Source organism: Anabrus simplex, chromosome 2 (genome assembly GCF_040414725.1).
Source record: "Anabrus simplex isolate iqAnaSimp1 chromosome 2, ASM4041472v1, whole genome shotgun sequence".
NCBI lineage: Eukaryota > Metazoa > Arthropoda > Insecta > Orthoptera > Tettigoniidae > Anabrus > Anabrus simplex.
Genome location: NC_090266.1, coordinates 269397695 through 269422184, shown reverse-complemented (window position 1 = coordinate 269422184; position 24490 = coordinate 269397695). Strand labels below are relative to the sequence as shown.

The following is a 24490-nucleotide window of genomic DNA, read 5'->3' as shown; positions in this document are numbered from 1 at the left end:
GTGGTTTCCCATTTTCACACCAGGCAAATGTTGGGGCTGTATCTCAATTAAGGCCATGAAGGTTTCCTTCCCATTCGTAAGCCTTTCCTATCCCATCGTCGCCATAAGACCTATCTGTGTCGGTGCGACGTAAAGCCCCTAGCAAAAAAAAAAATGCGAGGACGGGATAATGCTAAGGGGTAATTTCAATGCGAGAATTGGAAATAGTAGTAAAGTAGAAAACGAGATGATAGGTAAATGTGGGGAAGATATGGTAGAAATAGCAATTGGAAGCGTTTACTGGACTTAGTGCTAGTATGAGATTAGCAGTTATGAACTTATTCTTCATGCGTACGGCTATGAGAGGGCGGAGGCTCCTGCTCTAAAATAGACTACTGTATATCTTAACTGATTTAAAACTTAGAAAATCTATTAAGAATGCACGGGTATTGTGGGAATTTTTTGATTATACTTACCACTTTCTGATCTGTAATGAACTATCACGAGTTCTAGGATGGAGGAAGCTGAATGTCTCCAGACGGATAAGGGTAGAAAATTCCCAGAACGAGGAAATTAGAAGTATATGGATATGATTAGCGAGATGTTCCAAAGAATAGACACTCAGCAGATTCAGGATGTAGAAAGAATATCGGTAGAATACTGGGAAGTTGTGGTAGAAATGGCAAGAGAATGCCTAGGAACAACTACCGTATGTGTAAAGATAAGAAAAAGATCTTGGTGAAATTATTAAGTCAGGGCTGCTTGTACACGTAAAAAGAAGGCATACCGAAAATGGCTCTCAGCAAGAACTGATGTAGACGTAAGTGAAAGAAACAGAGTGAAGCAAATCATTGTAGAGCTCGAAAAGAATTCATGGTAAGATTTCGGTAATAACCTGGAAAGATTTGGGCAGTCGGCGGGGAAACTTTTCTGGATTATAATAAAGAATTAGGAAGGGAGGGAAAAGGGAAATGAATAGTATACCGGATAAATCATATGAACTAATGGTACGTCCTAAGAAACAACTTCACAGATGGAAGGGATACTCTCAAAATCTTGTCATCGGAGAAGGAAATCATTCTGTTGAAATCCCGAACATTGGAGTTATAAGGAAGAGGAAAACGTCTTGGGGGCGTGGATGGGATGGTAAAAGAACTCAGTTGTCATAAAGCTGCAGGAATAGGTGAAATTAGACCTGAAATAGCGAAATGTAGCCGGAAAACAATGCTGAAATGGCTTCGCAGGGTAATAGGATTACTACTACTACTACTACTACTACTACTACTACTAATAATAATAATAATAATAATAATAATGTTTTGGCTTTACGTCCCACTAACTACTTTTACGATTTTCGGAGACGCCGAGGTGCCGGAATTTAATCCCTGAGGAGTTCTTTTACGTGCCTGTAAATCTACCGACACGAGGCTGGCGTATTTGAGCACCTTCAAAAACCGCCGGACTGAGCCAGGATCGAACCTGCCAAGTTGGGGTCAGAAGGCCGGCGCTTCAACTGTCTGACCCACTCAGCCTGGCAGTAATAGGATTAGCATGGGATGTGAGTAAGCATGGGAACAGAAAGGATTGCAACAGCTGCCGATGTATTTCATTGTTTAGTATACCGGACAAGGTGTTCACAGAAATTTTGGAAAAAAAATTTGCTATCAGTGGTGGTGATCAAGTTGGTTGAAAACCAGTGTGGTTTCAGAACGCAGAGGACCACATTCTTAGTTTGCATCAAGTAACTGAAAAATGCTATGAGAAGAATAGACAATTATGTTTCATAGTTTTGTAAACGGCATATGGCAGAGTACTATAAGGGAAAATATATTAGCCATATTTGAGGGATTATAATAAGTGATTAGGGGTAGGTTATTACAGACAATAAACGACGTTCATGTTGACAATCTGGCCGCAGTAAGAATTTTAAGTAATGAGTTCTTGGTTCAGAGTTGTTGCAGTGTTAGACAAGTTGTAATCTTCCAGCTTTGCTGTTCATGTTATACATGGATCATTTACTGAAAGCTATAAAGTGATAGAGAGTGATTCAGTTGGGTGATGGTTAGTAAGCTGTTTGGTTAGAACTTGAAAAAATGTATAGCGAGTACGATATGAAAATTGGCATTTCCAAGACTACAGTAATGTCATTAGGGAACAGGTGGATGATTTCAAGTACTTAGAATATGTACTCTTCCAAGATGGTAGTGTAGTAACATTGAATCAAGTGCAGCGAAGCTAAGGCGGTGAGTTCGCAGTTGCGATCAAAGAAAGAAAGAAAATAGTGAGTTCTCGGTCGAAACTATCTTTATGTATGTTTTCGGACCGACTTTGCTGTACGGGAGCGATAGCTGGGTGAACTTGAGATGTGTTGTTCATATTTTAGAAGTAACGGACATGAAATTGGCGAGAATGATTGCTAGTACAAAGAGGTGGAACAATGGCGGGACGATTATCGGAACGAGGAGGTAAAGGCTAGATTAGGAATGAACTCAATAGTTGATGCGTTACGCGTAAGGTGGTGTGGTCATATCTGGCGAATGGGGGAGGTTAGGTTACCTATGAGAGTAATGAGCTCGGTCATGGCGGCTGAAGGAGGTGGAGGGGCCCAAGGCGACGATGGTTAGACTTTGTGAAACTGAACAAAACCTTTCAGCTAGTTTCAAATATGGCAGGATGAGTGCTTCCGACTTTTGAGGCTCTGGCCTTCTGACCCCAGTTTGGCAGGTTCCATCCTGGTTCAGTCCGGTGGTATTTGAAGGTACTCAAATACGCCAGCCTCGTGTCGGTAGATTTACTGATACGTAAAAGAACTCCTGCTGGACTAAATTCCGGCACCTCGGCGTTTCCGAAAACCGTAAAAGTAGTTATTGGGGCGTAAAGCATATTACATTATTATCTTCTTCTTAATTTGTTTTCCTTCCAGGGTCGGTTTTTCCCTCGGACTCAGCGAGAGATCACACCTCTACCGCCTCAAGGGCAGTGTCCTGGAGCTTCTGACTTTGGGTCGGGGGATACAACTGGGGAGGATGAACAGTACCTCGCTCAGGCGGTTTCACCTGCTATGCTGAACAGGGGCGTTGTGGAGGGATGGGACAGGCAAGGAAGAGGAAAGGAAGCGGCCGTGGCCTTAAGTTGTGTACCATCCCGGCATTTGCCTGGAGGAGAAGTGGGAAACCACGGAAAACCACTTCCAGGATGGCGGAGGTGGGAATCGAACCCTCCTCTACTCATTTGACTTCCGGAGGCTGAGTGGACCCCGTTCCAGCCCTCGTACCACTTTTCAAAATTTCGTGGCAGAGCCGGGAATCCAACCCGGACCTCCGGGGGTGGCAGCTAATCACGCTAACCACTACACCACAGAGGCGGACATAACATTATTATTAGTTTCAAATATAGCATGTGTGTCCAACAGCGTCAGTTGAGGATCTAATGAATATGAAATGAATGATTATGAATGAAATTGTGTAAGGAGGTGAAAAATCGCCTATGCCCCATGGATATTAACTCTTCCGGCATTTGCGTGGAAGTGAAAATTGGAAACCACAGAAAACCATTCTCAGGATAACCGCCGGTGGGGATCGAACCCACTCATTCTCCCGAATGAAGAGCTTGTCTCCCTAGCCGTAGTGCGTTAACACGCGCGACCACTCCTCTCGGTGTACGTATGTATCTATGTATTATTGTTATTATTATTGTTATTTATACAATTGAGTCAAGAAAAGTTGCAGAACCGGGCGAGTTGGCCGTGCGCGTAGAGGCGCGCGGCTGTGAGCTTGCATCCGGGAGATAGTAGGTTCGAATCCCACTATCGGCAGCCCTGAAGATGGTTTTCCGTGGTTTCCCATTTTCACACCAGGCCAATGCTGGGGCTGTACCTTAATTAAGGCCACGGCCGCATCCTAACAACTCCTAGGCCTTGCCTATCCCATCGTCGCCATAAGACCTATCTGTGTCGTTGCGACGTAAAGCCCTAGCAAAAAAAAAAAAAAGTTGCAGATTATTTGATTTAGCCTTCTATCCTAATCTCCTGGAGAAGACAAGTGTTTCAAGGAACTCAATCAAAACTCTAGTCAGGAGCTTAGTAATCTCGCTAGCAGTTTAACTTTGATTATAAACGAAAGGTCGGACCATGACGTTCCATTTCGAAGGTGTAAAGAGCCTTGGCGGGGATTTTTGTTGCAGCAAACTAGCTTCAAGCAATATCACGCCCACATTAAGAGTTAAATGTGTACACTTTACCTCTTAGGCAATGGTTTAACAAAGCGTAACCTCGACTTTCTCCTAGTAGCGGTTGTTGTAATTCTTTCATCTTGGAAAAAAATATAATAGCAGTCATCCGCTTCGTATACTGAACGCAGATGAAGTGTATCGGTTTACGTTGTTGTAATGCCAGTATAAATGTGGATAATTTAGATTTATTTGAGTATAGGATCTTGATAGAAGCCCTATCGCAAGATGTTTCTGAACCGAGATCAACAAAACCGAGGGTAAAGCAAAGCTGAAAATTACCATTACAATCTTCGGGACTCGAATTAGTCTATAACTTCGATAGATGACAGTGGTTTGGTGTATTTTATATTCCATTTTTTTGTAATCCTTAGACGGTCCTGTGTACCTCACGTTGTAAACTAGTCAGCTATCTTTCCATACACAAGTATTTTCCTCTATTTATGCTCATTTGTTACTGTTAGATTTAAATTAACTCTGGCTTCAAATTTAATATTTTGAGAGGAATATTTATTAAAAATCAGGATTGTTAATCAAGAATACTAATTGCACGCAGCATAGTTTATATTAGGCACGTAAGTGAGCGAATGACGTGGGTAGATTTAGCTGTTGGAGGAATTACGACTAGAATTGACTCGGTGTATTGACCATGTGAGGGTGCAGGTGAGGATTAAGTCGACAATTTTATGAAGCACTAATTACATTTTACTCAGGGTCAATAGCAATGATAGGGTAGGGGTAATGGGCGATTTCAGTGCGAGAGTTGGAAATAGAATTGAAGGTTACGAGAAGGTGATAGGTAAATGCGGGGAGATATGGAAGCTAACAGGAATGGGGCGCATTTATTGGACTTCTGTTTCTGTTCCAGTATGGGATTAGCAGTTACGAATACATTCTTCAAGTACGAAGCTATTCATCGCTACATATGGGATGGTAAATTCAGAAAATCTGTTTGGAATGTGCGGGAATTCCGGGGATTTTTAATGATACATACCACTGTTTGATCTGTAGTTAATTATCTCCAGGCCTAACATAGATACAGTGAAATCTGTCTGCCGACGAATAGGAGTAGAAAATATCTAGGACGAGGAAATAAAGAGAGAAGTTCATGGATATGATTAGCGAACAGTTGCAAACAGTGGACAGTAAGCAGGTTGAGGATATAGGAAGGGAATTGGTGGAATACAGGGTTGCTGTAGTAGAAACAGCAAGGGACCATGTGTGTGAAGATGGGGAAAGAAAGTGAAAATCTTGGTGGTGTGATGCGGTGGAGGTAGCTTGTAAACGTAAAATGAAGTCGCATCACAAATGGCTCCACACAGGGAATTTTACGTAGATGAAAGAAACAGAGCGAAACAAATCATTGTTGAATCTAAGAGGTCATGGAAAGATTTCGGTAATAACCTGGAAGGTCTAGGTCAAGCGGGAGGGAAGCCTTTCTGTACACTAATAAAGTTTCTTAGAAAATGAAGGGGAATGGATGGTGTTTCGGGTAAGCCAGGTTAACTCATAAGAAATCGTAGGAAATCACTGAACAGGTGGAAGGAAAATTTTGAAAATCTTCTCAACTTGAAAGGACATCTTGCTGATGGTGCCGTGAACAACCGAGTTCGTGTGGAGGAGGACAATGATGTTGGTAAAATTACGCTGGAGGAAGTGGAAAAAATGGTAAATAATTTCCATTGTCATAAAGTAGCAGGAGTAGATGAAATTAGACCTGAAATGGTGAAATATAGTGGGAAGGCAGGGATGAATAATAGCTTCATAGAGTAATAAGATTAGCATGAAATGGTAGTAAGGTACCTACCTTTTTGATTGGACGAAAGCAGTAATTGCACCTATCTATAAGCAAGGGAACAGAAAGGTTTGCAACAACTACAGATGTATTTTTTGATCAGTATACCAGGCAAGGTGTTCACTGGCATTTTGGAAGGAAGGGCGCAATCAGTGTTTGAGAGATAGTTGGATGGAAACCAACTCGATCGGTGATCGGAGAGGAGGACTAGTAGCTCGCCCAGGCTGTGCTGAACAGTGGCCTTTTGGGAGGATGGGACGATGGGAAGGGATAGACAAGGAAGAGGGAAGGAAGCGGCCGTAGCCTTACGTAACGTACCATCCCGGCATTTGCCTGGAGAAGTGGGAAACCACTTCAAGGATGGCTGAAGAGGGAATCGAACCCCCCTTTACTCTGTTGACCTCTCGAGGCTGAGTGGATCCCGTTCCAGCCCTCATACCACTTTTCAAATTTCGTGGCAGTGCTGGGAGTCGAACCCGGGCCTCCGGCGGTGGCAGCTAATTGCACTAACCACTACACCACAGAAGTGGACAATAATAATAATAATAATAATAATAATAATAATAATAATAATAATAATAATAATAATAATAAATTCCATACAAAGAAATAAGCCCCTGGTATAAACTTTTCCTCAGGCGGATTATACAAAAAGTTCCATATGTTTTATGTTATCTAGTCCAACTGTGAGAATACGATAAATATAACGACCCCTTTTATAAGTAACGGGGACTTTGGAAGAAGCAAATTTAATAATAATAATAATAATAATAATAATAATAATAATAATAATAATGAAAAACCTACAGCGTGTTTTCCAGTCTTTAACCGGGTCAGGGATGTGATATATGAAACCGATGGTAGGCTACAATGGGGTCGCCACTCCCAAGGTTATTATTAATGACTGATAAATGCTATGAAATGATAATGGAAAGTGTTGCTGGAATGAAAGATGACAGAGAAAACCGGAGTACCCGGAGAAAAACCTGTCCCACCTCCGCTTTGTCCAGCACAAATCTCACATGGAGTGACCGGGATTTGAATTATTATTATTATTATTATTATTATTATTATTATTATTATTATTATTAAACACTAATGATAAATGAGAATGATAAATTTCATATATTCGCCTTATAAAGCAGTATTTACTACGTCGCTAGCACATCTGTTGCGCACCACCACTGGAACTGCAAGCTGCATTCAATAAACAGTACTGTTGCTCCGTCCTCAGCTCGCCCACCGAAGCACCGATTGTTTTCTAAGCAACATTTTATTACCGGAGAATACCGGATGGAGCGCTACACTCGCACTACCGATTGCAATCATGCAGTAGGAGCAACTGCGCCGTTCCCAGCTCTAGCGTCGACTATGGAGGGGACGGAGCGGAGCGGTTGTTGTGACGTCATCACCCGGTTGTACCGAGTGAACTACCGAGGAATGTAATGTGGCGGCACGTTTAAATACATTATTGGTATGGCAACGTAAATTAAATGCCCTTTTCTCACAACATAACTATTTTGCTGAATACAGCAATGTTGTTTTCTGCTGGAGAAGCCGACCAGCTCATTTCATCCTTGTGATGCCTCTTGATATAATCCCACAAATTTGTTACGCCACCACCCGTCGCGTAAGTGCGGCTGCAAAATTTGCATTTTGCTTATTTTTATCACCAGTAATTTCGAAGAACTGCCATGCATCAGACGATTTTCGTGGCATTTGTGGTACAAATTTCTGTAAAAATGTATGCAATTCCTTAAATATTCGAAACATGAATACCATCTCAAAATGGGACTAAATATCAAACCAGTGCCACAATTATTATCTACTATGCTTTGCATTATCTACAACACACAACAAGCCACGCTGTGCTCTGGTCCTCCGCGAGTACTTGCAGTTGTAAGCGGAGGGGATCGGTGGTGCGCTCTACCGCTACAACCGGATTACTCATCGGTATTACTCGCTCCGTTCCCAGCTCTAGTGTCGACACACCGCCTCGAAGCAATTCGCTGTGCCGTGTTGAACGTTTCGAACCAGTCAGCAGTGTCATTTCGCCCATATCTGTTGTGAAGCTTTCTTGACTGAGTCCGCTGCCTCTCATGTTGGGCAGCTCCAGAGTTGGCTTAGTGATCCTTCTTCTAGTACAGGGTTAAAATCCACGGACGAGCCAGGCATACAACTCGGCAGCAGCAGTAGTAGTAAAGAGGTTACTATTGCAGTTCAGACTTATCAACTCGATGTTTGTAAGTTAGATAACGTCTGGATAAGATTGCAACTGGAACGTGTTCATCCATGTTAGCGAGAAAAAGAGCAAATCTTGTTGCAACTTTTCCTGTTCCGACAGTTTCACCTTTTTTTTGTTCTAGTTGCTTTACGTCGCACCGACACAGATAGGTCTTATGGCGACGATGGGACAGGGAAGGTCTAGGAATGTGAAGGAAGCGGCCGTGGCCTTAATTAAGGTACAGCCCCAGCATTTGCTGGTGTGAAAATGGGAAACCACGGAGAACCATCTTCAGGGCTGCCGACAGTGGGATTCGAACCCACTATCTCCCGGATGCAAGCTCACAGCCGCGCGCTCCTTACTGCACGGCCAACTCACTCAGTAACAACTATTTTATAGAGTGGAATGTCTACACGTGTATAAGTTAATAAGTTACTATATTTTTTCTGCACCTTTGGCTTTACACACCCTGTTATGCTACTACGTGTGCAGTAAAATGACTGCCATTTGTTTCACAACATCCACTATACAGCACGTTGTAGCACTCCTTCGAAAACTAGTGATTAGGCATCCCATGCATCACTAATGCATGCGGGACAGTTGTAAGTAGAAGGTACGGCGCTCGCGAGCCGACTGGTATATTGGGACATGAACACACTCCTTTCGCAGCGAAATTCCGGCGTGTGTTCCTCATCAGCAACAGCTTGAGGGACTTTATTATATATTTATTTATTTTATTTGTATGATTAAGTGTACTATTCAGTTCTCATAACCTGCAATGGATTCTTCACTTTTCCTCTTGTACTCGTTGAAGTTTCAAGATAGGCGTACTGTGTCCAGTTAATTGCTTATGTTAGGTAAATAAATGAAATGATGTATGGCTTTTAGTGCCGGGAGTGTTCGAGGACAAGTTCGGCTAGCCAGATGCAGGTCGTTTTGATTTTACGCTGGTAGGCGACCTGAGCGTCGTGATGAGGATTAAATGATGAGGAAGAGGACACATACACCCAGTCCCCGTGCCAGCGAAATTAACCAATTATGTTTAAAATTCCCCAACCTTCCGGGAATCGAACCCGAGACCCCTGTGACCAAAGGCCAGCACGCTAACCATTTAGTCATGGAGCCGGATTATGTTAGGTAGCCTGTGTAGGAATAAGACTTGCAATACATGCTTCATTTTCTGTACCATCATTTAGTCCTTAATAAGAAGTTACCTGAAAAATATCTTCGAAGATTGTTATTTTCGATGCCCTATCTACCATCGGCTTGAACCCTTTTATTTCTAAGGCACCCAGAAGCAACCAAACTAATTTCCTGCTTTCTAGTATCATTGATTTGGCTATATTTGATCGTACTATGTGATACATTGCTTTCCATGTGGACGATTTCCATATAACACTTCCGTTAGATAACGGGTTTAAGTCTGTCTTTTTCAGGATTGTGATTGAGTTTTCTTGACTGGCTACAGCACAGCGCCATTCTTCTTGCTCTGAAGCGCGTTTTCTTAGTTATATTGTTTTCTTCTTGAATATCATTAGTATTTCTTGATTTGTTTCAGAGCTCGGTAAGACCTCCACTGGACATAGGCCCAGTATGACGCTTATTGTGCCGGAGACCTCGTATTCCAGTTCGGAGGAAGAGGATTTCTTTGATGCCAACGAATACAGCGACACTCCAAGTGTAACCCAGTCTCCAACGTGAGTATTAATATTCTTGTTACAGTCCATTTTAATAAAGTTGTTTCCTGTGCTCAGCAATGTCAGCAAATGACAACATCGTCGTACCTCTGAATTTGAAAATATGACGGGTTATATTAATGGAGAGATTTAAGGTGAAGGGAAGGAAGAGAATCTCCAGAATTATTATTGCTGTTATTTTCGTTGTTGTTGTTTTTCAACGTTTAGTGGTTTTGGGCGTTGCAGTCAACACCAGTATTATCCGTGCTTATGAAGTCTTTCTGATAACCTGTGTGGCACTGTTGTCTGTAACGGCGAAAAGTATGTCTAATTGTTTGGAAAGGTAGTTGAACACCGCATTTCGAGGTAGTCCTACTGAGATTTCGACTGTTACTTCACTTACTGACAACTTTGGTATTGATGATTTGTGTTAACTACAGCTGAGTCACTCAGTGTTGTGAACATGTACAGATCAACAGTCAAAAATTGTCGCATCTCTGGAAATGCAAACGATAGTGAATATCTGACGAAAGTGATAAGTATGATACTTCATATTAAAGCGTTTTCTCAGGTTGTGTTTGCTGTGAAAGTAATTGCAGACCGGTGTGAAATTGCGATATATCGTATATCCTGCGCTAACAAGCACTGAACTTATTCCTGTTATTGATCGGGTAACAGGAATCCATCCACTCTGAACTTCGTTAATGGGCTATCCCTGACGTGCCAATATTTTCCACATGAAAAGACAAAATCCTGACACTCTGGCTCATCGGAAAGCATTCAGTTGTTAATATGACGTAAAACATATGTCATAAGTATTATTACTAGACTGCAGTTAATTTGCAATATATTTGAATTGAGCCTAACTTGGTTTATATTATAATCTAGTAGTATTTTATACCTATGTCATAATCATTTATAAATGTGACTCACTGGCGTAGCTCAGACGTGAATAGCTGCATCGTTTGCAAATTCTAGGTTCGAGTCCCAGCAATGATAACAGATGGTCTGAATATAGTTAATACTTGCACCGCGGAAATAGTAGGAGATAATAATATTTCAAATCCCAGTCAGTTAACCTAGCCCCATACCTAATTAATTTACATCTAGTTATGTTCATAGTAACTTGTTACTCACATGCACACGAGGCTGTTAATTAAAGATAGTCCAAGCTTCTAAAATTAATCAGCAGCAAGAAATAAGTAGGACTACATGTAATATACCGTATTTTCATATTTCAACTCGGTTTTACTTCTGCATTAGGAACGATACTGCCCATATATCAGAGATGCACAGGTTCGTTTCTCTCGTTATATAGACACATTAGCTGTTTCTTTTTTCCTTACAGATTCCCTGGAAGTTAAGCAGAGAAATGAGTAATACGGTAGTTGTTTACAGAGCATGTTGGCCATGCGGTTAGGAGTGCGTAGCCGTGAGCTTGCATCCGGGAGATAGTAGGTTCGAACCCCACTCTCGACAGCCCTGAAGATGGTTGTCCGTGGTTTCCCGTTTTCACACCAGGCAGATGCTGGGGCTGTACCTTAATTAAGGGCACGGCCGCTTCCTTCCCACTCCGAGGCCTTTCCTATCCCATCGTCACCATAAGACCTATCCGTGTCGGTGCGACGTAAAACAAATAGCAAAACAATTCTATGTTCCGCAACTCGCACGTCACTTAGGCATTGAATTGTTCTTTATGAGGATACTTATATAAAAAAACTGAAGGTGTTACAGACGTGTAAATGGGTATTTTGAATCTCCTTTAAAAATAAAGAAACATGTCTTTCTTTGTTTTGGAAAATCCACTTAGGTGGGGTGGGGGTAAGGACTGATAAAGGGGTTGAATTCTTTTTATGGGGATACCTCTACCTCCAAAATTGAAGATGTTGCTGACGTGGAAATGGGTATTTGGAATCTCTTTTAAAAATTAAGAGTTCGAGCCCCACTGTCGGCAGCCCTGAAGATGGTTTTCCGTGGTTTCCCATTTTCACACCAGGCAAATGCTGGGGCTATACCTTAATTAAGGCCACGGCCGTTTCCTTCCCGACCTTTCCTGTCCCATCGTCGCCACAAGACCTATCTGTGTCGGTGCGACGTAAAGCAAAATAGCAAAAAAATAAAGAAACAATTTTATTTTATTTTATTTTTGTATTTTTTGGACTTGAGAGAGAAGACTGTTTCTCACATGTACAGTTCTATATCGCATGGTCATCTTAGCCCCAAAAGGCAATACCCCAACCGTGGTTTACAAAGAGTTTCTGGGGTAAATGTACTTTCGGTGAGTTTTTATACGTTAGGGATTTTCAGGTGACCGAAACTCAAACCTTGTCAATCCTAAGAAAATTGCTGGTGTCAAACGACTGCTTGAGATTCACTTTAGTGAGAACTGGCATCAGAATGAAAAATTGGATTTTATAAGCCTCTAATTGACAACGTATCCGTCCGATTTGCATACAATAATGACTATGCATGTGAACTAATGGATGAGTCTCCAGAATTGTGTATGCAGAAGATAGCTTACGTTTAATATTTATGTATTTCCAACAAAAGGGACCCAGAAAACTGGGAGTGTTCTTGTGAAACACTGTTTCAGAGTATACTTTATTGCAATAATACTGTAATAATCTGTTGTAGTCCATATTTTAATTTAAATCCTTCAAATAAATTCAGAGCTCTACTAGAAACCTGACTTTCTTCTCCATCTGAGATGCAAAGTCAGCAAAATCCACATATGATAAGCAAAAACAGCAATCTCCTAATTGAAAGCTTTATTATCTTGTCTCACAGTTGCTTTACAATTAAAATATTCTGTACAATTGCTTTTCTCATGTCAGTTCACGTAAAGAAATAATTATTGATCGAATTTTCATTCGATGAACACCTCTAAACGTTTTTTGCTTCTACTGTTAAATTTTCCAAAGTGGTGATTGCTGACTTTGCTTCTAGGCACCTCAAATGTCTGGTTGTGCCTTATTATGAAATAATTTCCTGGTACGTACGTATGTATGTATGTATGTATGTATGTATGTATGTATGTATGTATGTATGTACGTCCCCCTCCACTGTGCGCCCAAATTCCGCGTTAAATGAATTCTGACATTCGTGCTTTTGAGTTACGTAAGACTCTGCTCGTCGTGTATAGATGTCACGTAAGTAATAACATACTGTTTAAAAATGCAGATATTCCCGTGTGATACTTCACCCAAAGACAAGCTTATGTAATGCAACAACATGGCCAGTCCTGCATTGCAGGTGTCATCTGCACCGCACATTTTAAACTGCAGTGATGAACTTTTAAGTTGTGGTGGGTACATTAACTTCTATGAAACGTTGAAACTGCTGCTTATGTGAGTACCCTTTCATTGGGGAGATAGATGTATCCGAACCCTGCCGTTGGCCGTTAAAAGAAAAGGTTTCGTATTAAATCCAGCCTGACTCTATGGCTGGGTGGTCAGTGTCTAGACCTTCGAGCTTCGGTATCGCGGGTTCGATTCCTTGGAATGATAATCGTGATACAGTATTCGCGATTATTAGTTTTCTCACTAACTTCCAGATATCTCCGGAAATATTAGTTCTATCTGAATAATGCACATAACAAAATTGATTGAAGGTCTAATTCTCGATGTATTATATCTGATACATTTTTACCGTGCGAGCTATAATGGTCTGATGGATATATTCACTTAAATTTTTAAGTCCATCAACGGTGAGCATCTTCGACATTATTATTATTATTATTATTATTATTATTATTATTATTATTATTATTATTATTATTATTATTATTATTATTATTATTATCGTTGACGTTGACATATTGTTCAGTCATCGTGATAACGAACGAAATGGTGATGGTTGTGGTTGGTTTCGTGATCGTTTCTTTATAAACTCCTGATTGCCTGGTCATTAGCGTCTATTGATCAGGAAGATAACAAAGATGACTCACGAAATGGGAAGAAAAGCGTGAAGGCGCAATCACTCGAAAAAACGAGGGGACAGAAATCATTAAGGCGGGGGTTAAAGCCTAGACCTAGATTGGCCAAGCAGGAAGAAAATAAAATGTAATGGCCTCCAATGTTCTAAGGCGCTAAAACTTACCAACAGTGAAATTACACTGACTGTCTATTGAGGTGGGCTCTGTGTCCTCTGCTGCCACTCATCCCCGGTAGATGGCATTGCTGGTGCAGTTTGAACCTGTCAACGACGGGTACGCCAGTTAGCCTAATGCATGGCTTCATCACGTACCCGTTACTAACCACATTTTATCATCAATACTCTCATATGATCCGAGCCCGGCTCCATGGCTAAGTGGTTAGCGTGCTAGTCTTTGGTCCAGGGTTCACGGGTTCGAATCTTCATTGATTAATTCCGATGGTTCGGGGGCTGGGTGTGTGTGTCATCTTCATCACTAGAATTTATCATAGATGCGGCCCCATCTTCATAGACAGGTCGCCTATACGGCTTCAGTTCGAAAGACCTGCACCAGGCTTCTTCGGAGGCCACACGCCATTAATTATTATTACTAGATCAGACTACATTTACACATGTGACTGGTTGTTAAACACAGTTCTGGAGAGAGAGAGAGAGAGAGAGAGAGAATGATTGAGTGAGTGAGTCGGCGGTTATGAATTCAGTGAAACACAGAATGTCAGTATTATTATTTCTTTGAATATTGAATTTTCACGACCGCATTGTAATCGAAACAGACTTTCAACGTATTAGGTCGTGTTACGTACATGTAGTACGTGTTGAAGATGTTAAGTACAGAACAAAAATGGCCAGCCGGACACCAGTGGGTCGCTGAAAACCTTCGATGTGTTAATGCGAAGTGAAACCACTAACAACAACAACAGCAACAACAAATCTCCATTGAACTTCGAAAATAGGATTTTCCGGGAGATAGTGTAGAGGCTGAAAGAACTCCGGGCTTCGCCAGACTTACACCTTCTCTAGATTTACGAAACATAAGCATAACTGTCTATTCCTCTCGTCGTGTATTTCTATACAATTATTGAAAATCTGGTCCTTACAACCCCTCTGTTATCTGCAACCACACTGGTTCTCATTCAGTTGACACCCCACCATCGATCGCGCACTCTTTTCCAAAATTCCTGAGAACACCTTGCCTGCTATACTGATCGAAGTAATACCTCGATAGTTGTAGCAATCCTTCCTGTTCCCCTGCTTATAGATTGTAATTACTGCTTTATTTTCCAATCGCAAGGTACCTTACGCAGATTTCATGCTATTCCTATTACTGTATGAAGGCCTGTCGTTGTATTTCACCATTCCAGATCTAATTTCATCCATCCCTGCTGCTTTATGTCGCTGTAATTTCTTTACCACTCTCTCCACTTCTTCGAGTGTAATTTCATTGCCGTCGTTGTTCTTCTCCTAATGAACTCTGTTATGCGTCCATCCGCATGTCCAGTGCTTTCATAGGATCTACAGTGGGTTCACCTGATTTCCCCAAAACGCTGTTCATTTCCATTTCCCTCCCTTTTTTGTGTTTCTTTGTTATGGTCTAGAAAGGTTTCCCTGCGGCATAATCTAGCCTTTCCAGATTATTTTATCATATTCGCATGATTTCTTTTTGCACTCCGCAATTACTTGTGCTCTGCTTCTTTCCTCGTACAGTTTGGTGAACATGACATCACCCAGTTGAAAGAGTATTGCCCCTTCTCGTAGAACTGAAATTATTGAAGAAGCCGAACGATCTCCATTGATCGAACGAGTTGGCCGTGCGGTTAGGATCGCGCAGCTGTGAGCTTGCATTCGGAAGATGGTGGGTTCGAATCCCACCGTTGGCAGCCCTGAAGGTAGTTTTACGTGGTTTCCCATTTTCACACCAGGCAAATGCTGAGGCTGTACCTTAATAAAAACGACGGCCGCTTCCTTTCCAATTCTAACCCTTTTCCTATCCTTCTGTCGCTGAAAACCTTCGATGTGTTAATGCGAAGTGAAACCACTAACAACAACAACAACAACAACAACAAATCTCCATTGAACTTCGAAAATAGGATTTTCCGGGAGATAGTGTAGAGGCTGAAAGAACTCCGGGCTTCGCCAATTGAATGTATTTATGTTGTTCTCCGAAGAAAAAAGTCATGGGCACTCAATGCTAGAGTCTATGATTCAGTTGGAATATCGATGGATTACTTCTAAAACCTCGTATGTCGCAATGCTCTTCCTATACATTATATTCCTAAGACTGCTCATGCTTCCCAGCCACATGTGGGGGTATGCAGCCCATCAGAACAAGTTTCGTTGTGTTCATTTTCCTATGGCGAAGTATAAAGGAAAATGAACCTTGAATATATTATACTGTAGGAGTGCGTAAAATCGCTTGCAAACAACATCCCTACAATATTGTATGGCAAGGTCTATTTTCCTTTACACATTAGCAGAGGAATATGAACACAACGAAAATAATTCTGATGGACTGTATATAAGTATGTAGCTGGGAGGCGTGCCCAGTCTTAAGGAATAGCCTATAATGGGTAGGAAGAGCATTGGGACATACGAGGTTTTAGAAGTAAGCCAATCGATATGTTCTACTTGTGACATGTGGGTGTAGAGAGGGACGTTTTTCAGTACAAAAGCATTTTATGTGAAAACAGGCGCAAAGTTGTATTTTAGTACTTGTTACATCGTGTGATTAAGTGTAATCAAGACTTATGCAATTCTCGAAAAACTGAACCGTTGCATTGTGGTATGTAACGGCTTGTTTGGTAATTTATAAAGTGTAGAACTTAATTTTTTAACTAAATAGCATCTATTACATTTTTATTTTGAGTGCATTTTTAAAACTTTTCGTCCATATTCGTATGCATATTTTTAGTGCATAACTAGCTGAACCCTAAACATAATTACACGGTGGCGCAAACTGTTATGTATGCTGCATCTGTATGGAGCGTTCGTTTCCTTGCTAGCCAAAATTTGAAATGCAGTATCCCTCTCAACTTAAATATAACTGTGAAGTACAGTGGGCATTGACATGCCTCTAATTGGTCGCTGTTCGTAGAAGTGACATATCGTTCTACTAGAGCGGTTTTCTTGAGGGTATTTGGGGGCAATGCGTATATACTACTGTACTGTAGAATGACAGTTTAGAAAACCGCCTAAAAATTAGATTGAGCGTTATATTTAAGGATGCAGTGAGTTTACGATGAATACAAAATAGTAGCCTACATATTATATTTGGACCTTTTTTTTCCTGACTGGCGAAGCCTTGATAGATCTATTTGATCATAAACAGGATATTAGTGGACGGGGAAGAGGCGTCCGGTTATATCTGCTGTTAATCTGATAATGTTACACATTATCAATTGTCCGGCCCCATGGCTAAGTGGTTAGCGTGCTGGCCTTTGTTCACAGGGGTCCCGTGTTCGATTCCCGGCAGGGTTGGGAATTCTAACCATAATTGGTTAATTCCCCTGGCACGGGGACTGAGTGTATGCGCTGTCTTGATCATCATTTCGTCCTCATCACGACGCGCAGGTCGCATATGGCGTCAAATCAAAAGACCTGCACCAGGCCTCTTCGGAGGCCACACGCCATTCCATTTCAAAGGTTAATTGGAACAACTGGTTAGCTAGTATTGTGTAATTCATGCATCCAAATCAGTGATTTAAATATGCCATGGTACTCCCTGATATTGTAAAACGCTCTATAAAATTATAAAGACACAAATTAAATCAACATTGTTTAGGTAACCAAACTGGGAGGAGAACAACACTTTGGTTTTCTGCCAAGTTGTGAGTAAGCCGTTAAGCCGGGAAGCTGTGTACGCAGCGTGATGTTTTGTCCGTCTCGATCGATAGAGAACAGCCAGACATCTTGGCTTCTGGAGGACTAATCATATGTTATTGGTAGTGACAGCCTTGTGGATTCCAGAGAATCGACTTGTCGTAGTCCTTGACTTATGTTGTGTAATCCACACGAGCTAGTTGTTGTACACTTTTATTTAAGTCAAGTGCTTGTTCATTGAACGTTATTCGGCGGTTTAGTGGAAATTTCAAGCGTGGAAGTCGAATGGCTGTTGTTATGTGCACGAATTGATGGACGTCGATAATACTTTTCATTTTTAGGTTTTTTCGGATGGAATTAGATCATTCTTTTGTGATATTTCAACTCCGTATCTCAGTTTTTCATTTGATATCTAAAATGACTTCAGTTTTTTCAGTGACGGTTTACTTTCTGCATTATTTCTTACTTGGCCAATTTCCTGTGACGTAACGTCAAAACACAAGCAATTTCAAAAGGAAGCTATTAAGTGTGAAGAATTTACGTTAATTACTTGCCAGTTCACATTCAGTAAAGAAGGAAAATACGTAACATTCTCTACCCCTCACCTCCCCCTACCTTTCTGGAAAGAGTGTTCTTTATTAAATTGCTTTCAGTTTTTCGTGAAATATGAACCTGAAGACTCATGTCTCACACTTTTGTTTATTTCGTTCTTGGGAAATAATATCCTAATAGTCTGCCTCGTGTACTCTTGTGTTTTGAAATACCTGATCACTTATATTGTTTTTGTATCTGTACGTTTCTAGGGCTGTAGTTGGGAGTGAAAAAACTCCGGAAAAACGTTTTCAAGATCTCGGCGATTCGGCATCGAACGACCGAACTTATACTTCATTATCCTCACATGTTACGTATCTGAGACGAAGATCATCATCTTTGTCAGAGGAGGTTAAATATGTCACCCAGGATGTTTTAATCATGCAGAGCAACATTTTTATAGCGAGTGAATTCTCCCATAAATATTACTCGGTGCTGCGGTAGACACGTGTATTCGATTTCCATTGCTGGTTTTCACTAAATAATTTTCTGTGGTTTTTCATTTCAATTTTGCTCTCGCAGCTGTTGACAGTTTGCTTTATAATTTCTCGTATGAATTATACAAAGTGTTTTACCTAACATAATGACTACTTTGCTAGCTAGGTATTGAATAATTGATTGTATAGGAATCTGCTCCCATAAGGGCTTCACAAAATGAGAGTATGAACATAGTCGTCAAAACCAACGTTACTCGATTTTCAACACAGACTATTAATTTTTCAGTGGAACGTAACACTTATTTCTAAAGAAATAAACTCTGGAAATAGAGTTTGGCTTACTTAATTTACTTTTCCTATCTAGGCCTATTACGTCTTGCAGAGATATTACCTATATTAGTCATTTTTCATAGCATACAAACTAGAAGTGACCAGAATAATATAGTGAGCACCTAATCTGAAATAAATGTATTCCATTTCCTCCTCACTTGCTATTATATACAACAATTTCTTACTCTACAATTATGTGTAAGTGCAAAAAAAAATACAGCAATTAATATCTTACCAAGTAAAATACGAAATTGCAACTTATCCCAATTATATCGAACAGTAAATGAACTTAACAGTTGAACATTGTGAGTAATCTGCCTTATTCAACAATTAATTCAGCCATTCGGAAAATCTGCCATTCCACAGAAGTTAATCTGTTCGTGTATGCTTTTCTGCAGGAAGTTTTACTGAAACACGGGGCATCAGTTAAATGTTCAAACCGACCGCCGTTTTATTAAAGACACTTGAGACAACATTGCCTACAGAGAGCTTCACAGACCGCATTTATCCTCTGATAATACTGCACATTTCGTAGCAAAATGCTATTGCAAACGATGTTGTGTTGCTGCTGGAACTTCCTGATACACGCTCTGTTCACCGAGCTTCGAAGAAATACGTCTTGGAGTGAGAAATCGAGGAAATGAGCTAGCCGTTTCGAACAGGCTACCATCCTATACTTCGATTTGGAAATCCTTATTAACTATCATTCCGCTGATTCAGTCAAGGCGTGTTGGATAATCACTATGAAGGAGCCTCAGCCTTCAGGGGAAAATGTAGTGTTTCTCGATGAAACCTAGCATAACGTTTTTTGAATGTTACGAAGCAAGAAATGGTCATAAGAGCTGTTATTTATAATGGACTGCTCATTCTCACCTAACAGTCTTTCATGATCATCCCACCGAGCGAGATGGCCATCCGATTAGGGGCGCGCATCTGTGAGCTTGCATTCGGGAGATAGTGAGTTCGAGCCCACCCTCGTTATCCGTATGAGCCACCTATGTGTGGTTTGTGAACTACCGATACCGGTGCGCTTCATTGCGCTCCTCCGTCGATCTGTAAATGGTTTTGTTCATTAATCAGGTTTATAACATGTTAAGGTGTGTTTTTAATTTTATTGATTTGTTGGAGTGTTTAAACTGACGCAAGTGTAATAGACTAATATAATTTGGAAACACTATTATTTAACCCATGGGTAAATAATGCAAATATTTATTATTATTATTATTATTATTATTATTATTATTATTATTATTATTATTATTATTATTATTATTATTATTATTATTATTATTTGTGAGGTATGACTATGAAGTATTTACATCCATTTACTTTAGTATTATTATTTACGTAGTTATTTCCGGACTTTATTGGTATAAATCACGATCGTATTATTTGTGAGGTTATGTCATGGAACATCTGCTGTATATATATTAACATGAGTTTATTTAATGTAAGAACACGTAATTAATAGTATATAATTTATTATGTAACATTGTGCAACACACTATAATAAGTCCAGAACAATGCCATGTTTGACCAGATTTATGTTGAAAGTTCTTTACATTGTAACTAGGCTATTAGAAACTCTCGAATTTACGAGGAAATATGTTGTCATATTCTTCTATAATAGAAGCCTGGCCAGGTAACGTGTATAAGGACGCAGTCTTGATTGTAGTGTGGAGTTGTTTTAATGAAACTTGTGTGGAAGTCGTGGTAGCTGAGTGTTTGAAGTCAAGTACGTGAATTGGTTTTGTTCGGTTGGTAGTTGACATGCAACTGTTGCAGTCTCTCCTTGTCCTTCATAGTAGTGCTTTGTTTCATGATGGCAGTTCATTAGTGCGTGTGTGTAGAGGATGTAAATAGAATTTGTATAATAATTTGTGAATAAAATAGGGTACACAACTTACAGCATTTTGTGTGCGTCTTTGTGAATACATCAAAACGTCAAGGTGTATGTATCGTATTAAGGTTAATTAACAAAGGCAACGGCGCATTGCGTGTTGGCCAGGCTGGCACAGCGAACCATGCGGTTCGGTATGTGGCAGACCTGGATGGTCTGGTCACCCATCCAGGTACTGACTACGCCCAATGTTGCTTTGGGATAGCAACTGGGACTATACTGTTGCATGTTTCGCAGTGAATGGCATATAAAAATTAATTAATTTATATGTGTACTACTAGTGTGCAGGTGTTAACATTGTGAAGAAACAACATTAATTATCGGCAATTTGGCAGTGCAGCCGTCACGGTGACCACCTAACGTTCTGGTGCTTCGTATTGCAGGTGATTTTTATGGTATTGATCTTGGTAGTTTAAGGGCAGAAGGCAGCGTTTTGTAGTTTGTCGTAAGAGTAAGTGGAATTTGTAACTTGGTATTAGGAGGTTTAGTTGATGGACTTGGCACTTGGCGGGAATAAGTTATCTTGGCTACAGGGTCTCGGCTACTCAATCCACCGAGGTGGCTCTGAAGTGGGGAGGGTGGGGAGTTTTGTCTGGTTAGGTGCAAATTGAGTTTGAAGGGGATAATATTAAGGTGTCGGAAGTTGGAGGGCATGATATCCTGGGAGGAAGCATCCCCCAGCCAACAGCGTCGATCCCGCCCGTGATCCGATCGCGACGCATCGGCCGAACCAATCGAACGGCGCACCGCGGTCCAGGCAGTGAATCACTCCACATCCACAGGGAAGCCATGAATTTCACGGTCCGAGGAGGCAAGTTCCCGGATGCCGCGAGAGGGTGTAGGTCATGGGTACCCTGGTTTTATGCAGATATTTTTGAAGGTGTTCATAGCTTCATTTTACCTTTGTTCTGCAGTGTCTCTTATTTGAGAAGATGACCTAGAGAGGGAGGATCCATGGCACATTAGGGTATTCTGTGAGATGGAGACTTGGGAGGGTTTAGGAAAGAGAGCGGGGGGGGGGGGGCGATTGAAACACCAGACGGGTCAAACACACTTGGGCGGACCGACCTATTGGCTACCCGTTGCCTGAATTGTGTCAGGGCTAGTTTTTAAAGTGGTTAACGCCACAGACAAGCCACGAACTCAGGACACCGCGTCGCGGAGACAAATTGCCTTTTTTGCATACTTGAGGCTGAAGTTTGCTGGGCTGGGAGTATGCCAGCTGTATTGACTTTGCGCCTGGACTGGGAGGGTTCGAGCCCCACTGTCGGCAGCCCTAAGATGGTGTTTTCCGTGGTTCCCCATTTTCACGCCAGGCAAATGTTGGGGTTGTATCTTAGTTAAGGCCACGGCCGCTTCCTTCCCACTCCTAGCCCTTCGCTATCTCATCATCGCCATAGGACTTACCTGTATCGGTGCGACGTAAAGCAAATTGTATCGGGATCGGGCTAGAAGACAGAAGGAATCGTGAGCGTCACTATTAATTCATTATGGGTACCCCGAATGAACCCATAAAATGAGCACGGATACGATGAACTTGTACCTTACGACAGAAGGTGCACACACTGATCAGGAACAGGTATTGTATAGGCTGGGAACTGCCCGCTGCATGTAAAGCCTCACAATGTATCAAGAGCGCTATACGGTAGACGACAACCGACAGGCATAAGAGTGCAGGCTACTGCGTTCCTGGGAAGGACGCGACCTGATCGAGATCATCCCGTGACGTCTGCTCACAATGAAGAGGGTGGGGTTGAACCCACTATTTTCCGAATGCAAGCTGACAGCTACGTGGCCCAAACCACGTAGCCACTCGCTCGGTGAATCGGTATGGTACCGGTAAGGTCTTTGTTATCTGAAAGTGGGTCCACGGTTCGAATCCTGTTCTATGTAAATATTTTTGAAGGTGTTCACAGCTTCATTTTACCTACATTCTGCAGTGTCTCTCGTTTGAGAAGATAGCGCAGTATTATATTTAGCATGTATGTTACCTGAACTACCCCGCTAGAAAAAAACAGATCACAATGCAAAGCCCACTCGTGTAGTGGGAGCAAACTGATCTTCACTCGCGACTTATTTCAGTGACGAATACGTTGGTATGTTAACCCTGAATTGAGATAAATAACAGAAGTCATTACAATCCTAAGGCTTGCATCACAGGCGATTTCCTGAGGGAAGAAAACCGACAGCCAGTATGTTCCGGAGCCTTGAACGACGTTTGTATTTCAATTGATGCACTCGGAAAGTGCCTTCTACTAGATACACTCCTATAACGTCAGGTCATAATGAAGAGGTTATTTCAGTCGCTGTCCGCAATGACCCCCACTTTTATTCCGGTCACTTACACGCAACAGACCAACATCAGCCGAGTAGTACCTAGGAATAAATTTCGTCCGCACCATCTTCATTTGCACAAGAGAAAATCTGGCTTCAATCCCCTTATTCTTCTAGCGCTGCGGGGCTGAGTGGCTCAGACGATTGAGGCGCTGGCCTTCTGACCCCAACTTGGCAGCTTCGATCCTGGCTCAGTCCGATGCTATTTGAAGGTGCTCAAGTACGTCAGCCTTGAGTCGGTAGCTTTTCTGGCACGTAAAAGAACTCCTTTGGGAAAAAATTCCGGCACCGCTGCGTCTTCGAAAACCGTCAAACGTAGTTAGTGGGACGTAAGAACAATAACATTATTATCTTCTGCCGCATTTCTCACACCTTGGTCGGATCGCGGGTGCGAACTTTGTCGTGCATGTGGACTTCACCCGTTTTTAGTGCTGGATGCCGATTGTGACACCAACCCTATGTGGAGGGATGTATTCATTATTGCGTGTTTTGTGTGCTGGTTCGTAGTGTGATGTATTGTGAGTAGAGAGGAGAGGAGTATTGGAACGAACACAAACACTCAGTTCCCGAGTCAGAGGAATCTTCTAAATTTCATTTCCCAGAGGCAGATACTCGTGGATCTTTTACTTGATCTTCTAGATGCTCTCACGAACTAGGATTGCAATATCAGTCAGATATGTGATCTTCGACGCGTTGTATGTTACTACAATATTAGGCTGGATGTGACTTCTTGTTGTGTCAGTCTATATATTCCTCCTCCAGTATTATTATTATTATTATTATTATTATTATTATTATTATTAACAACAACGATAGATAACCTGTTTGCCTCCTCTGTGTGGTGAAGACTGTAAGGAACAAGCCTGTGAATTGATGACTCATTCATTGAACAATGAACGTGGTTCGTAAGGCATGCTAATCTTCATTTGGGTGACAAACGCACATTACTATTACATCAATACGGTAGTTGTGTCTCCCGAAGTATACCTGTTCTGCTTGATCATTCTTAGTTACACGGGTTGAAAGCTGATGGGAGCACGGCCCCCGTTGCTGCTTTTGTGATATCCGGGATATCGATGTCGCTGTAAATCACTGGAGTGCGGTTAACGTGCCTCTGACATCGAGTTAGAATCCCTATTCTAAGTGATTAGTGTTAACTTCCCAGTTCATACCACATCGTGCGCTGCGTGTTAGATGTTGTCATTCTTCATAAGAGCTTGTTACTTTCTCAGCTCGTAACAATGTAAT

At 41.4% G+C, this 24490-nt stretch overlaps 1 protein-coding gene across 2 annotated transcripts in view; it reads left to right on the top strand.

The window, feature by feature from the left end:
* LOC136864045 (oxysterol-binding protein-related protein 9) overlaps nucleotides 1-24490 on the top strand; it is an 830446-nt gene that overhangs the window by 531188 nt on the left and 274768 nt on the right. For both annotated transcript variants that reach the window (XM_067140573.2, XM_067140572.2), the window contains one exon: nucleotides 9784-9922. In XM_067140573.2, the coding sequence (XP_066996674.1) occupies nucleotides 9784-9922 (139 nt within the window). The remainder of the gene's footprint in view (nucleotides 1-9783; nucleotides 9923-24490) is intronic.